This window comes from Lytechinus variegatus, chromosome 15 (assembly GCF_018143015.1).
Source record: "Lytechinus variegatus isolate NC3 chromosome 15, Lvar_3.0, whole genome shotgun sequence".
NCBI lineage: Eukaryota > Metazoa > Echinodermata > Echinoidea > Temnopleuroida > Toxopneustidae > Lytechinus > Lytechinus variegatus.
In genome coordinates, this window is record NC_054754.1 from 28,106,836 (window position 1) to 28,123,450 (window position 16,615).

Sequence of the window (16,615 nt, forward strand, 5' to 3'; positions counted from 1 at the left end):
TTATCTCGTAAATAAGAAAATCAGGTAAGTATTTTCATAATTTACTTCAATAACTCCATACATCTACTTGATTTGCTAGACCAACACGGACTCAAATCGTAGGGAGGCATGTTTTCAATTGTAAGCCTAAGAAAATTTAAAAAAAACAAAAACAACGAAATTTAGGGAGAGGGGGAAAAAGCCGCAGCTGCTTTAAGCGCCGAAGCAGCAAATCTCGCCTCGCTGGACGGAATGTCCTTCAAGCAGAATGAAGTGAAGGAGTTAGTTGAGCGCCAAAAGGCGGCCCTCAAAATGTCCTCGAGAGGAATGCCCTGTATACTCAGGAATACTCAGTATCATGGGCCCTCGGCCTAGTGTCAGGAGAACAACATCACCTGCTGACTAGAGCGTAAGAATCGGAATTTGTTGAAAATTTCAACAAGAATCGTGATCGGAAAACTGAAGCTTTTAAGGCTCAGTAAGTGATCAATCGAACAATCTGAGAAGGCGAGATATCTCAGAAGCCTCCGCGTGGGAGAAAGCGCCCAGAATTCGATATCTGTCTCAAATGCGTGAGGGCAGAAAATCTGCAGAATTCTGATAGAGAGCTGTGGCAAAAAGTTACTAGCGGTCCGAAGGGGACCAGGAACGACGGAGAGTAGGGATTTAAGAAGAAAACCACTCGTAAGGCAGTCAAGGGTCGAGAAAGCGACTGAGTGCCATCCTGTTAATAAGGAATGCCGCGGACCTGTTGCCTATGTAGAATAGAGCAGTCTGGTCAAAACAGCTCAACCGGGCGTGTCAGGGAAACAGCGCGGTACACATCACGACAAAAGTGTGTTAGACCGAGTGATCGAGAGAGAACTCAGGATCCCCTTTCTCCCATACTGATTGAAGCATCCATCTGAGGGTGCAGTGCCCGCGGTGGAAGAGGTGGCTTGGCTCAAGCCACCATCGCCGAGAGAGCCCGTGAGGCTAGGCTGCGATGGCTGTCCGCTGGGCGGGGGAATCCCTAGCAGCAGCAAGCGTACGCCAGAGGGAGCTGGCGAAAAAAAAAAATCTGTCACGATATTACGTGTAAACGACCATCAAGAGATGCTCTAAACGAACAGACATCGCCAGATATGATACCTCAACCGTTACATTCCCAACGGAATCGAATGAGGTAGCAACGGCCCTGTCCTATCAAGTTAGGGACGGAAACTGGCTAAGAGTGTCGAAGTCCTCGCTTGAAGAAACAAGCGAAGGAGACTTGAGGAAGTAATCACAAAATTTCCATCAGTCTGCGGTGAGAACCAGTTGTTTATGAAAACAGTCACAAGGCCTGTTTCTCAGGTGATCGTAAGAGCAAGCACCGCCGGCGCCGGTTGCGGCAGCGTGGAACAGTCCGATATCGGTAAGATAAGGAGCTCCAAAAAGCTGCGGGGGGCGGCAAAAATGACGCCCTAAGCAGCGGGGGATGAGAATCTAAGTTTCTAAAAGAAGAACTCCAGTGAAGTAAATCACTTACATGGAGAGACTCATCCACAGTCGGCCTGAGAGAAGGCGGGTCGTAGTGATCGTGGTTAGGAAGGCGTAAGCATACATCCATCCACTGTTACATCATCCTCGGTCGCACGGTGACCCTGGCCACATGCATTGCATGGAAGGAGGATGAAAGCAGCATGCGAGGCGACTCGAGTGTGCCGAGTGAAAAAATTTCTAAGTAAGAAGACGATTCGACAAACGGGTACGGTAAAGACATCCACCGTAGACCACTCCGCACAAGGAGGGAACGGCGGAGACGCCCGCAAGTTTGACCCACATAGAGGGCAGTCTATAAGATAGACAGTTAGAGCTCGACCGATGGTCTGGCGGTGTACAGTTTGGTGTGAACTCGCCGACCCGGTACGGTGGGTGTGCCCAGAAAGTAGGCATAGAATGCCGACAGAGAATCCTGGGGCTTTAAACAAGCTTGAACGCACGTACATAGCCAACAATCTCATGAGATGTACGGCGGTTACTTTCCTCCGAGATGATGTTTACCCAACCGGGAACAGCTGTGAATGTCAACAGGAGGGATATCTAGCATATGAAAAGCTGATTCCTTCCACGTATTCGGTGCGGGTGCTGCCGGCGGTGTCCGGGGGGACGACCGGTGATGGCAGCTCGGGCAGGGCTCGTACGAGCCGCCCGAATACGAGACAAATAGGTTAACATAACCATAATGCACCGGGTGGTGAAGGCATAGCGATTATTAAGCACAGGAGACTTTTTAATCGCCGTGACATTCAGATCCGATATACATACTCATAAGCTCGGAGAGCTATGAGATAGTGAGACATACCGCTGAGCGGTGATGGTGCTCATATCAGAGTCGCCCTCTCTTCAGCGGCGATCGCTGGAGAACGGGTGTCTGTACTAGCCCTGACTCTGGCCTTGCAAGGGTAGGAGCTAAGTAAGACAGGGCACCCTTACTTTCGAATAGAAAGTGAGGTTCAGGCCAGAAAACGACGGTCCCGTCGCCTGGGCGGACGGTCCGCGGACGTGATAGGTTGCCCTCTCAAAGCAGCCAAACATTCTCACGAGAGAAGTGCGGCATGCGGTATGTAAGAGATTCATACCTCCAATCTACGGGCCCGCTTAGGGGGAAGAATGGAGAGAGTTACCGCTGAAGGAGTCGTCGCCGTATGTGAGCTTGACGTAGAGGGCGAATTCGGGAGTACCTGCATAATAATCGCCCCCCCCCCCTTCCCCTGCCTCTGCCTTCTCGCTAGCCTCGAGAGGCTTGAAAGTTTCGAGACGGCGGTGCCGGAGCCTGGCGCTTCCGGGCAGCAGCAGAGCGGGGGTGGGTTTGCACCCTCGGAGCTGGCGGCTTCCTCGTCGTAGGAGCCGCCTCGTCTAGGGCGACCCCGTCACTCTCCGAGACCCCCAATTCGGCCGATTGAGCTCGGAGCGCCTGAAGAGGCGGGGCGAAAAAATAAGGACTCCCCTGCTTCATCAATACCCCCGCTCGGAGGGTAGATGTGAGGTAGATACTTGTCAAGCAGCGCCTGAGCGCTTACTGAAGAGTCGACCGCGGGATAGGGGTTGTCCTCGCACTGGCCGCCTTCGAGAGACTCCTCGTAAAGGGAGTCTCGCTCCATGGACTGAACCGGGAGGTTGTCCCCATGACAAGTTTCCTCCCCTGGAGGAGCTCCGAGAGCCGCGGGAGCCGTACGGCCTCTCGGCTGGCTCTCATGAAGGCAAGGGAGTCCAGTAAGCGCCGGGGTGGCCCCGCGTGTCGGCTGGGACACGTGCTCTGAGATCGACGAAAATGCTGGAAAGCACACGCGATCTTGAGGTACCCGGTTAGCCGGTGCACTGGCTGGCGATTTAACAGAATCGCTCGAGGATTTCCCGGGTGTCTGGTGGTTATTGCCCACTTGTCTCGCTTGATGCTCAGGGGCATCAGCGGGGTGAGTAGACGTCGAGGGTGGGGTGAACCCGCACTGCTCGAAAGCAGAATGTAGCAGCATGAATAGCTGTGACATCTGACCACCGACACAAGGGTCTGAAGGAGGAACGCCCATGGCAACAGGGCTGGCCGACCTCTCCTTCGACCTCTTCTTCTTCGCGGGCTCCGCCGGCGTGGCCGGGGCAGAAGAAGGCACAAGAGGCACGGGTGATTTCTTACGATTTGCCGCCCCTGGCAGGGCGGCCGTCAACAACGATACTTCACCCGAATCTGACGGGGTCAGATTGTGGTCACAGTCTGATGTGTGACGCCTCTCGCGGTAGCAGAATGTAGCAGCATGAATAGCTGTAACATCTGACCACCGACACAAGGGTCTGAAGGAGGAACGCCCATGGCAGCAGGGCTGGCCAACCTCTCCTTCGACCTCTTCTTCTTCTTCTCTTTCTGCGGGCTCCGCCGGCGTGGCCGGGGCAGAAGAAGGCATGAGAGGCACGGGTGATTTCTTACGATTTGCCGCCCCTGGCAGGGCGGCCGCCGACAACGAAACTTCACCCGAATCTGACGGGGTCAGATTGTGGTCACAGTCTGATGTGTGACGCCTCTCGCGGTAGCAGAATATAGCAGCATAGCATGTATGACTGTAACATCTGACCACCGATACAAGGGTCTGAAGGAGGAACGCCCATGGCAGCAGGGCTGGCCGACCTCTCCTTCGACCTCTTCTTCTTCTTATTTTGCGGGCTCCGCCGGCGTGGCCGGAGCAGAAGAAGGCACAAGAGGCACGGGTGATCTCTTACGATTTGCCGCCCCTGGCAGGGCGGCCGCCAACAACGAAACTTCACCCGAATCTGACGGGGTCAGATTGTGGTCACAGTCTGATGTGTGACGCCTCTCGCGGTCAGGGGCTGGGCGATCTCTGCCGATGCTGTCAACGGAGGACGACTTATACGACAGAGAGCCTGACCTGTGCCGGGGGGAGAGAACCGCACTCTCCCTCCGGACTTCTGGTGACCCGGTAGCCGGTGGGTCGCATAGCCCTTTGGGTGCTGCGGCGGCAGAACCTAGTTTAGGCTTGGAAGCCTTGGCTACCACTTTTTTCTTTGTCCGAGACCGTGGCACCACAGTCTCGGCCTTCCTACTCTTAGCATCCGACCGCAAATTCGGAATGCTGATCGACGCACCCTCATACTCACCGCCGCCGGTGGAAGCGGCCGACTTCTGTAAACTTGCAATCGGGACGGTCCCCGTGGAGGGCACCAGGTCCTCTGGGGCTGTGTTAGTCCCATTCATCGGTACCTCTCTCTACCCTGAAAAAAGAAAAACAAGAATTTTTTTTTTTTTTTTTTTTTTTATTATTACAAAGATCTCGCTTAGATTAAAAGTGGAGACCGGAGTGGTCTTTCCCTCCTCCTATAAGAAATTTGTTTGAGCAAACAGAACAAATCAAGAGGGGAGGGGTAGGGAGGAAGAAGAACCTAAGAATAGTTTAGGTATCTGCCTGTAAGAAAATAGAAAGGAGGTCGGAGACTTTGAAAAAAGAAACTCCTACAAGGTTCCCCTACTATATTCTCTTTTTTTTTTTTTTTTTTTGTGCCCGAAGGAAAAATTCGAAGCAAGAATTCAAAAATGAATGCAAGTTCAGAAGAGAACGAAGTTTCCACCTGCGAAGAAACACAAAAACAAGAATTTCAGAGCAGGAAGAAAAGGGATTGAGAGACAAACAATTCCAGATAAGAGAAATTTTACGATAATTTCCAAGAGGAAAAACGTAACCTCCTGTGGAAAGGTAAAGAAATTCAGAACAGGAGGAAGGAGGAACGTCTCTAGTAACGATTCCAAGAGGAAGAACGACACAGTAAATCCTCAAAAAGAAATCGTAGAGCCCGCCTGTCGAAGTAAAAAAATATAAGACTAGGAGGGGAGAGGGAATTGAACGAAGAAAACAATTCCGGGAAAGGTCAAAAAAAATTCTAACAGGAAGGAGACCCCACCTGTAAAGAACAAAAAAAATTTTTTTTTTTTTTTTTTGGGGGGGATTGAATAACCAATCAATCAAGGTATAATTGCGTAAGCCGAATTAAACAATCCCCGAAGCGTCTGTGAATAAAATATTAATCAAGAATTTTATTCAGAACAGAAAGGAAAAGGAATTGAGCTTTAAGATCCGCCTGTGAATAAAATATCAATCAAGAAATTTATTCAGAACAGAAGGAAAAGGAATTGAGCTTTAAGATCCGCCTGTGAATAAAATATCAATCAAGAAATTTATTCAGAACAGAAGGAAAAAGGAATTGAGCTTTAAGATCCGCCTGTGAATAAAATATCAATCAAGAAATTTATTCAGAACAGAAAGGAAAGAGAATTGAAGAATTAATCAATCAATAATCAATCGAAAATCTTAATAAATCAATTCCGGAAAGCAAGGAAGGAACAGAGTTGGAGATCCCAACCTGCAAAAGAAAAAACAATAACACCCTCGACAACAAAGTGTAAAGGCTGTCTAGAATTTAAATAAAAAACGGCACCAAAAACCACCACACCTTGAACGTGAAGAACAATAACCATGGCAGGTGGTGAAGGCTTGCTGCCACGTAGGCAGGCCAAGCCCGGTGCCTCGCGAACGCGCTAGCGATGCGGCGCGACGAGAACCAAAACGTTAGAAAAACAATTTAAGTGTCACCAAAAACACGCTAAAAAGTCGCGCCAGGTGTAAATTCTGAACACAATCTTACACACAAACGGAAAGATTGAATTTTAAAAGGGAGAAAGCACAACAGATAAGCAAAAATAATATACCAAAGCTCAAAAAAGATTTGAGTTTTAGGAGACTTATCTGAGCACGTCTTGACAGGTGGCTTGCCGAAAGCAAAAGAGGAAGATGGACGCTAATTGCGCGGTGATCATGGGTAGTAAGCCTGAACGGGAGAGGGCGCGCTCGCGCTTTTTAAATTCTTGGGAGTTCTTTTCGGGTATGGCAGTCCAGAGGGCTGAACTAGCAAATCAAGTAGATGTATGGAGTTATTGAAGTAAATTATATATTTGTGGGTCGGCGAACTTTTTTTTATATAATAAATTTAATTTGGCATTTATTGCCGAACCCTGAACCAAACCAAAGTTCGGAAAAAAATTGCCAAACCCCGCCGAACCGAACATGCCGCCTGACTTGCAGCACTACTAGAAACAGTGTAATATATAGTTTGCCACTAAATAGAGAACTATTATTAAAATGCTACATATAATTTTTAGTATTATTGTATTGCTGCCCTTTTTGTTGAATACACTGCTCTTAGGTGCAAAGATAGAACAGAAAATACACGGAAAACCAAAGAGATGCAGCCAAGCAAAATATGACCTCCAATCAATTTTGCGTAAGTTCATGTTAAGTTTTTATCAAGACTTTGTATTAGCCAGCAGCCAATCTGCTTAAAATGGGCTCATGTTACCTGCCAAATATTATTTTTCTCTATTCCATCTCTATTCAAGATACATATAATAGATGAAAACCACAAGAAGACAGTCTGAATAAATTGTCTAAGCATCCCATTTTAAACTCAAAGAATTGGCATTAGCAGCATTTGTGGCAGACTTTTCAACATCTCCTCTCTTTCAAGGGTTCTCAGACAAAAAGCAATCGACACCACATGAGAATAGTCACATGGGGTGAATTAAACAGTTGACAAGAATGGGGATGTGCGATATAGCAGGTCTGTCATAGCGGACATGGTCCTTTCTTTAAAAGGTAGACCAAACATTATTTGCTGTGCTCATAAACAGCCAAAATTTCCATTAAAAGAAGACATATTCACTTTGCTTTAACCAACAGCTTTTAACCATTTCATGCTGGGTGAATAATCTTTTAAAAATGTCTCCAGACCATGCAATGAACTTCAATAAACATGTTCAGTGTGATGCTTCACCATCACATCAAACGCAAACAAAAAAAAGGAAAAATACAATCAAGCACATTTATAACTACTGTCGGTATATGACTTTACACTACAGTCTCCCAAAACACTTGATAAACCACCATATTGCAAAAAGTTCCATTTAGCTCTTACAAGCCACTCTAAGAGATGACTTTCAAGAGTCTTTTCATAACTGCTACTTTAGTGTTTCCCCAGAATGGTTAGGGCAGAAAGTGTTACAGAACAAAAACCAACAACCTTGCTGTGTGGAGACATGGTGAACAGGAAGGGCAAGGAATTCCATCGACCAGCCGTCACTGGTGCCTACTGGGTATAGATGTGATAGACATAAAAGGCAAGGATTTTTTTTTTAATCTATTTCTCTCCAGGCATATTCAGACTGACACTCACAAGAATACCTTTTAAGCTACAAAAACTTGTTTAGGCTTTACAAAAAGCATTCTTCCTGACCCTAAGTTCTGAAGGTAACACATGCATGTTCAGCACAGTCTTATTAGCAGGAGAGGCATGCAATACAAAATAAATACCTCAACAGCCAATAGCACCCATGCCCATCTACTCAGTGGGTCTAGAAAGTTCTCGCAATTTCCTTCAACAGTGCAAGAATACCTGCAAAAGTTTTTGTAATTTTGACAAATGACTACTATTTAGCAGTTTTTTTTTCTTTTATGAATATTACAAGTAATTTTAGTTCACACTGCCAAAGACACAATGGTATTTTCTTATCAGGCTAGATCAGGGTGAGCTGCCTTATCAATAGTCAGAACCGCAAAATTGCACGCTGGAATCAAGCAAGCGACTCCCGACGACGTCTCCTAGCCAAATTCTCACACTTCATGATAAGACATAACAATGGGGATTGCTGGAAAGCCACAATGAAAAGACACATATAGCAGGATTCCGGCAAAGACTTTAGAAAAGATACCTAAGCTTGCCGATCAGAGAATATCTGGTATTTTCGAGGTTCGATCGGTCTAAATATGCCTTCTAAGGATGGAGAATACAATAAGCTGAAGAGATTGCAAAAAAGGTCCTCTATTTTGCATTTGGCAAGGCTACTTCACATAATGGTGCCTCATAGATGGACAAGTGTATGAAAAGAGAAATGTGTCCCTTGAGGGAGGGAGAAATCAATGAAAATATTTGACAGTCCTCTAAAGATCCATCATGACTACAAAATGTGGATGACATCTGAACCAGATTGGAAGGCCAATTGATGAATAATTCATTTGAAAAAAAGAAGAGTCTCAAAGTTTCCAATATTTGAGATTTCATACACATGGACATAATTTTGACATTTAGGATGTTTGATGTATCTTTAATGATTTGAATGTTGTATCACTGTTCATAGTGTTATTATTTCCATAGTTCACAAAGAAGAACAAAGTTGAGTGGGTTATCTAGGCATTCACTCATACTCATCCTTCCTATTTTATGAAATAAATGATAAGATACAACAGTTTCTTTGACATCATTTTTCCATACTGCTTTGAAGTTTCACAGTCATTGGAGTTGCAGATCTCATGCTTGAGTGAACCCCAATAAAAGCTACCCCCCCCATTCAATCAAGTATTGTGAGATTATTGTTGATCAAATTTGACACCTATGTCATGGAAGAGTACTGGGATAGGGAAGAGAATGGAAGAAGTTACAAAATATCAATTTAGAAAAGGGGGAAGGTAGCTTTAAGTCATGAAGACAACAAAATAATATAATTTCTAAGAATAAACACTCAAAAAGAAGTGCTCATGTAGAGAGATGATAATGCAATTATCCGGGACGTCGTTCTAAATTTAGTTGGTAAAACTCTACGTCTTCTTGCTGGCTCTAATAAATCCTGTCTGCTGCCCTCTCAAGTTTCAAATCAATACTAAAGGATAAAGCTGATTTGACAGATTTTTGCTTCCTCCTTATAAAAAGCATGAACAGACTAAAAAACCAAAACACCCTCAGGACACATTTCAGCTTCTTTAGATTTTGAAAAAGGAGTTTATCCAGAAGTCATCCAGGCATTATCAGTGGACATAGAAAAGCAGATTTAACCTTTCTTTAAAAAATGAAAATAATAGGGGTCATAACACCTTCACCAAAGTGCAATAATCTGTAGATGGGAGGAGCTGGTAATTAAAGGTCACTTGAAATTGGCTTTATATGAAACAATCGGGTAGAAAAACAATATCAAGCACTTTCTCTTTTGTTATATCATCAATTAATATCTTCTTTTAAAAATATCTTCTGTATGGCTGCCATTCACTATTCATACATATTCTAAAAGAATGATAAATGCTCTTACCAAGATAAGTTTTATTGAAATTGTTCCTAATAATGAAGAACATTGTTTTTTTAATTCTTGCAAGGAGCATGTTATCTCTTTGCAAAATATGAATTATTTTCCCCTATGATTTCATCTGAGGAAAAACTTCCTTCTGATTTTCTAAAAATACAATTTAAGTAGTAGAGTATTTGTCAAGCAAAGCACGCTTACTCCTTTCAGTTTTTTAATGCAACATAGAGAATACAGATATTTGATTTGATAAATTATATTTAATTTAGAGTGAAGTCATATGATAAGCTATCATATGTTCATTAAGACTTGCAAACAGATACCCCACATATTTCTATTTTAATCTCATGCCACTTGTGACTTTCTGCTTTTAAAATGCTAATCATATCTCAAGTATGCAACAAATGGGTCAAAAGCATCTTGACTCTGGAGCTCTACCAACCAACATAGAGAAGAGACGCAACTGACCATTTCACACATGGAGAAAAGATCCCATTTTATGTTTACACTCCACAATGCATTTCAACACCAAAAGATGTGGTCCACTCAGCTAATGAACTGTTATTCTTAACATCGTAGTTTGAAATTTACAATTTAATACTACACTCTAGATACCAAAGATTTAAAACAGATCAAGATCGGCTTGGAACAGTGCTCAGCCAAATACTAGATGTAGATTGAAAGCTTGTGGAATTGAATATAAAGATAAAAGATTTGTATTTAAATCTTTTTAGATTTAGAAGTTTATCCTTTTAACAGTAAATCCAAATTCCGGCTGTTTACTATTCAAAGCCGCTCTGGATTTATTTCCAATACTTGAAATATAGAGTATATGGCAAAAATACTCAACAGCCAAAGTCAAGGAATCTGTTTGAAGTTAATAATATCAATAGGTGGCAAAGTTACCGTACTACTAATACCCTTTTTAGACAGGCTAAAATTTCCTTAACCCCGTACTATTGGTGGGGCTAAATGGCAATTTAGCCCCACCTATAGTACGGGGTTAAGCTTAGCCCACTTTCGTTTTACACAGCGTTTTTGCAAAGTGGGCTAACCCCACCTATAGTACGGGATTATTTGGCCCTGCAAAAAAGCAGGGTTATCCCACCAATTGCGGTGCTAAGAGCAATAGTACGGGGTTAAGATCGCATGTGTAAAACGAAAGTGGGCTAAGCTTAACCCCGTACTATAGGTGGGGCTAAATGGCAATTTGGCCCCACCTATAGTACGGGGTTAAGGAAATTGTAGCGTGTGTAAAAAGTGTACGAGTGAAGCACTTGTACTACGAATGATCGACAAAAACCACTAGTCCGGGGTTAGCGAGTTTCGTGTGTAAAAAGCAAGCATTCCTTATCCGGGGTTAGCAATAACAATTTGGCATGTGTGAAAAGGAAAAAAAATAGTACGGAGTTAAGGATAGTACGGGGTTAGCGATAGTCCGGGGTTAAGAAAATCCTGTGTAAAAAGGGCATAAGTTGTATGCAATGGGACCATAAAAGTTTGGCATTACATGCATCTACCTGAACTGGGATTAGTGTGAAAGACCCCTACACCAGTCTGTGTACTTTCAATTCTTCAATCCAAAGGAAATATGGGCACGGGGAAGAGCCGGACCTGAAGAAGCATGCACTCTGCAGAATATAGATTTCGCCCCGAGCATGAATTATTGAGGAGGGGATCGTATTGCAGGAGAATCAAGACAATGGAATGAAGGGGATGTCCTTGGACAAATGAAATATGCTTGTATTTCTTACCACAGTATATATTTAATTCAGAGATAAATAATTTGACAGAAATGCACTGTTTACGATCCATTAAAGCTCTTCAAACTATCCATGATTTGTTGGACAAGGAGAAGAACGTAAACAAATAAAATGTGGCCAAAAAGAAAAGGCCAGTTTTCTGTTACTCTCTATCATGACCATACCCAGAATTTTTTGCGAGGGGAGAAGAGGGAAGTGACCAAACTTTGAGGGCACTTTTACGTATTTTTTAATGTGAAATTAAAGGTTTTCGAGTACACATTCGTTGAAAGTTGTGACAACTTTCAGTAAACAAATGCAACTTTTCATTTTTTGTTTGTGGGGGGGGGTACTGGTAAGTATGGTCAATCTGGTTTATATTTCTATGTTTGCCGCTGTTCAGAGACATTATGGATGACCATGGTACAAAATACATCAAAAACAGATTCAATTCACCGTAACAAAAGTAGAAATGAAGACTCGGTTTATGTAGATGACAATCCAGTGCTTATAATTTATATGTTTTTCTGCTGAGGGTAACAAATCCATTAATCCCAAAGAATTAATATAGAAGGTTTATATTTCTTAGAACTAGGAAATATATACAAATATTGCATGGACCTGGCCTAACTAGTTGATTTTATGTCTGATATGAGATTCAACACAAGATCATAAAAAGACTTTTCATACAAGGTTACAATTAGTAAACAATTTTGTAGACATGGTTCTGCCTTGGAAGTATAAGGTCATCAACCTATTCCAACTGAAAAATTCTTTAAAGATAAATTTGAAAGTCCTTTTATTTGTATTTTCAATGGTTAATGGGCTGAACTGCACTTGGGACAGACGGTCACCTTGTTAGTAGACAGAGAAGGACTAGACATTGTAGGATGGGATCAAATATAAATTAGACAAGGAGGGTGTACACCTAAACCAAGTTGCAATTTACCAGATACACTGCACCAAATGCAACCCAGGAATTTTTCCAGTTCAAGGTTGCAGAAGTGCATGTTGAGTCTGAATGATACCATTTCCTTTGTTTCAGGCGACTTCTGTTTCACTTGATCAATCGCAACACCTTGCCAACAATACAGGCATATCTCTCACAAGACGACAAATGAGGTTTATAATGATGCCTACAGTCCCACAGTGCCGAGGAATAATGTTGCACTTAGAGGGAAAAATCAAACATTTTGATCAATCGCAACACCTTGCCAACAATACGGGCATATCTCTCACAAGACGACAAATGAGGTTTATAATGATGCCTACAGTCCCACAGTGCCGAGGAATAATGTTGCACTTAGAGGGAAAAATCAAACATTTTGACTCCATTAGCAGATAACCCCTAGTATTTTCTGGTGCAGCGTCAGTTGGGAAGTATTTCAAATAAAACTGATACCATTGGCTTGGACATTAATAGGCCCCTCTCCAAAGGGACGGAGATCGATGTTTTACAATGACACCCTCATGAGCCAAGTGACACAAAGATTTGCCATTGATCATGGGTTGATATTTACAATTGATTGCATAGTTCCACTATGGGAAATCAATCGTACGTCTGATCAATTGCCAAGTTCTGTGTCATGGCAGTTTGGGGGAGTGGCGTTTCACAACACGTTGAATATAAAATCCAGTTGTGGTAACGACCTGAAAGTGAGTTCAAACAGAGTCCAATGAAATGACAAACACACAAAGAGTATGGCTGATAAAGATGTGCCAACTTATTGTGGTGGAATATGTGTACTTGCTGAGGAATTGATAAACATGCATCATATTGTTTTGTCAGGATTAGTCTGTTTTTCAAGCAACGAAACATGAACCAGTGATCTTGACTGTGGTAACTTTTCAGCTGAGATTTCATCTTAGAGTGAGGTTACTATAAACCAAATCAAACTTGATTTTAAAGACCTGCGTATGAAAAAATTGTTTGCTGCAACACCAGGTAATACACTTTAACGGCATCTCGCCATTATCTAATTGATGAATATGTGGTAAGACACATTACCGGCGTGTGTGTGTATTTGAGTTTTGTCAGACGTGTATCAATCAGATATGATTATTTACGTCTGGGACCGACCTTTAACGTCACCATCCAAGAGACGTGACCAGGGCTCGAACCTCTGCATCAATTTGTAACTTCCCCACAGCTTGGATTACAGGCGCACACCACAACGCCCAGTTACTGGTGTATGATATGGGGGCCATAAGACACATTACCGGTGTATATGGGGGCCATTTTATAAAGACGTGAACTATTGTAACTGCCATTACTGAACATTTACTGTTACATTTAAAACTTAATTCTTAAGTGTGATGATTTACTGAGCCCTGTTACACTGGAAGTTCAATCATGATAAATTTACATTAATTTTCTTTGTGAAATGGGGCTTTGATCAATGTGGTGATGTGTCATACAGCACAAATCAACTGGGAATGTAAGTGCACTTATTAGTCTCGAATCTCGGTGAAACACCCTTAAAATCTGTGGAATAGCCCTTTACAGAGTCTATTTATATTGACAAAAACAAGTACTTGGACTCCATTGGGAATTCACCCTTAAAAAAGTTCTAGGTTCATAGTCACTGGGGATGCATGAGAACACAAGTGAAACCAAAACTCCACTGGCTCAACAGATTTTTCTTTCAATAAATCACTTTATCTTTTGTCCCTGAGCCTAATAAGACAGAGAGTTTGCTTGGTGCAAGAACGTTCCTAGAGGTATATGCCAATTTAACTTTAGGGCCGTCTGCACCATCCCGAGTTTTCAAATTAGCGTGCTATTTCTGATCTGGCAAATTATCCCGATCTGAACAATTTCGAGATTATTTGCAATGCAGACGCAATTATCGCGTTATTTCGTAGGATTAATCTCGAGATTGCAATCCCAAGTCAACTTGGGATTATTTGCAAAATAGCGCGCTATTTCACGAATTATCGCGCTAGTTCGTAGGTGCAGACGCACTCGGGATTATTTATACACGGCAATGCATCGATGCCTCGCTCGAGCAGGAATTGCTCTTCTTGCGATGGTGGAGACGGGGTTTCTTGAATCTCGGGATTAATCGCGAAGAGGGCCGATCGGGCTAAAATCTTGAGATTGGGCAAACTCGGGATGGTGCAGCACCGCCTTATGATTCTATCCATGATTATTTTCCTTTGTTTCAAAGTATTCCTGCAATCCATTTAAGTGTTTCTGCACAACTGCAAAGGCAAAATGCTTTGAGATTTTTTTGATATAATGATAAGAAAGAAAGGGTTCTGATCCTGGGACTTACTTCACAGAAGACTCTCCTTGCCATGCCCACATAGAATACCCCAACGATGATACGAGCATCCTGTCTCTTCAAGTTCTGGACCGCGTTGTCAGGTACAGTGAGGAAGCTTTGCCTACTGATGATCTCCATGCCTTCAGCCTTCACACGTTGCTCCAAGTCTTCTATGGTCTGAGACAAAAGAAAACAAATTGAGATCTTTTTTTTAAATCTTTTAATGACTCGACTGATTGTATTTATTCTCTTTCATTTCCACTTCAACACAATTTAGAAATATAAAAAAATATAGACATTAAAAAAGAAAACCCACTGGAAAGCACGGCTTGTTTATGTGAGTTCCCTGCAATAAATAGCTCGTTCAAATATAACTTTTCTTCAATGAAATTCAGATTGTAATTTATTCAACAAAATGATGAAAAATACCATTGGGGACAAACTCTTTACACCTACAAACAATGTGAGAGTTAAAACAATGTGTCAAATATTTTACCCCTGATGTATAACATTAGACAATTGATATGGATTGTTCCTATATCATTCAATGCAATAATTGCATTATGTTACTTGATAAGTTCAATTTATAGATTGCCTTCATTTAAACATTTCATTTTACTTTTATCTAGCTTTATAATAATGCAATTAATTATGAGTGTAAATAACAAATAGAAGTGAGATTTCAAAAAATGAATTCGTCATGTTTAACTATATTTATATGTTGTATCAAATATTTCCTTGCACCATAATGGACAATAAAAAAATTTAATTGAAGTGAATTGAACTGCCAAGTGAAGATATTCAAAGTGTAGAAAATGAAAAAAAAGTACACCCGATAATGATCCAGAAATACCTACCTCCATAAGAATGAATTCATGTTTTTAAACTTAAAACTCAACAAAATGCCTTGATTTTTGCCTTCAAATGGGAAATTAAAAATAACCCTTTGACTATTGCATATTACCCCCGTTTGCAATGATCATAGTCACTATGAACGAAATACTCCTGGGAAGCATTTCATAATACATACAGTCAGACAAAATTGCCCTTAGCCAATCAGATGCAAGGATTTGGGTAGCTTATAACAATAGTAGAAAAAAAACATATATTGTTTCTTTCATGAAATGCTCCCCGTAGGCTGATTAAAGGAATGAAAAGTTAGTTTGAAGGTTCAGAATATTCATGGACAAATTTGATACAGCAATAGCAGTTTGAGGAGTAAGAAGAGAAGACAATAGGAAAATAATTGAAAGTTGTTTGATGAATTGCATACAGACCATAATCCCATTACCCGCTGGTAATATACCTTCTGGGAATCAAAACAATGGCATCTTATCCTCAAGGATTTTACAGGGGGAAATCCCAGGTACCCAAGCTTAAAGAAGATGTATTTGTGCAACATTCTCAGTTTTCCATTGGTCAATTTTGAATGGTGGGATTCCAAAGACTTTTGTTTCTAAAATTTAGAAACAACATTCAAATCCACAAGGCATTTTCTGAACTTGATGCAAGTTACCTGACTTCTGAAAAAAGGATTGAATGATCGATGTTGAATATGTTTTTGAATAGTAAAATCGTTTAAAGTTTTTACACAACGCTGTTTACTACATGGACATTGCAAAGGTTTACACAAGTGTAAAAAATCATAAACACAATTTTTTTTCCATATTTGATCTTGAATAAATAAAGCATGGTTGTTCATACTGTTACATAAATACTGTAAAGTTCATATAGTAGATAGTGTTGTAAAAAAAATTAATGTGAGCTTTGAAGGTTTGCATGGTGGTAAGACTGGAGGGTGAGATATGCAGCTACACCATGCAGGTTAGTCTTGGAATGGACTGTTGGTTTATCTTTCTTATAGTAGCTGATAAAAGAACTGTTCTGGACGTTTCAAGCATGTATGCTTTGCTATTTATCAGGCCTACAACTATATTTTCAATTTTTTTTTATTGTAAGATTATATAACGGCTAAACAG

The 16,615-nt window shown here is 41.8% G+C and overlaps 1 protein-coding gene across 4 annotated transcripts in view; it reads right to left on the bottom strand.

The window, feature by feature from the left end:
• LOC121428858 (gamma-aminobutyric acid type B receptor subunit 1-like) overlaps positions 1 to 16,615 on the bottom strand; it is an 80,596-nt gene that overhangs the window by 59,993 nt on the left and 3,988 nt on the right. For all 4 annotated transcript variants that reach the window (XM_041625727.1, XM_041625726.1, XM_041625725.1 and 1 more), the window contains exon 3: positions 14,646 to 14,813. In XM_041625727.1, coding sequence (XP_041481661.1) covers positions 14,646 to 14,813 — 168 coding nt within the window. The remainder of the gene's footprint in view (positions 1 to 14,645; positions 14,814 to 16,615) is intronic.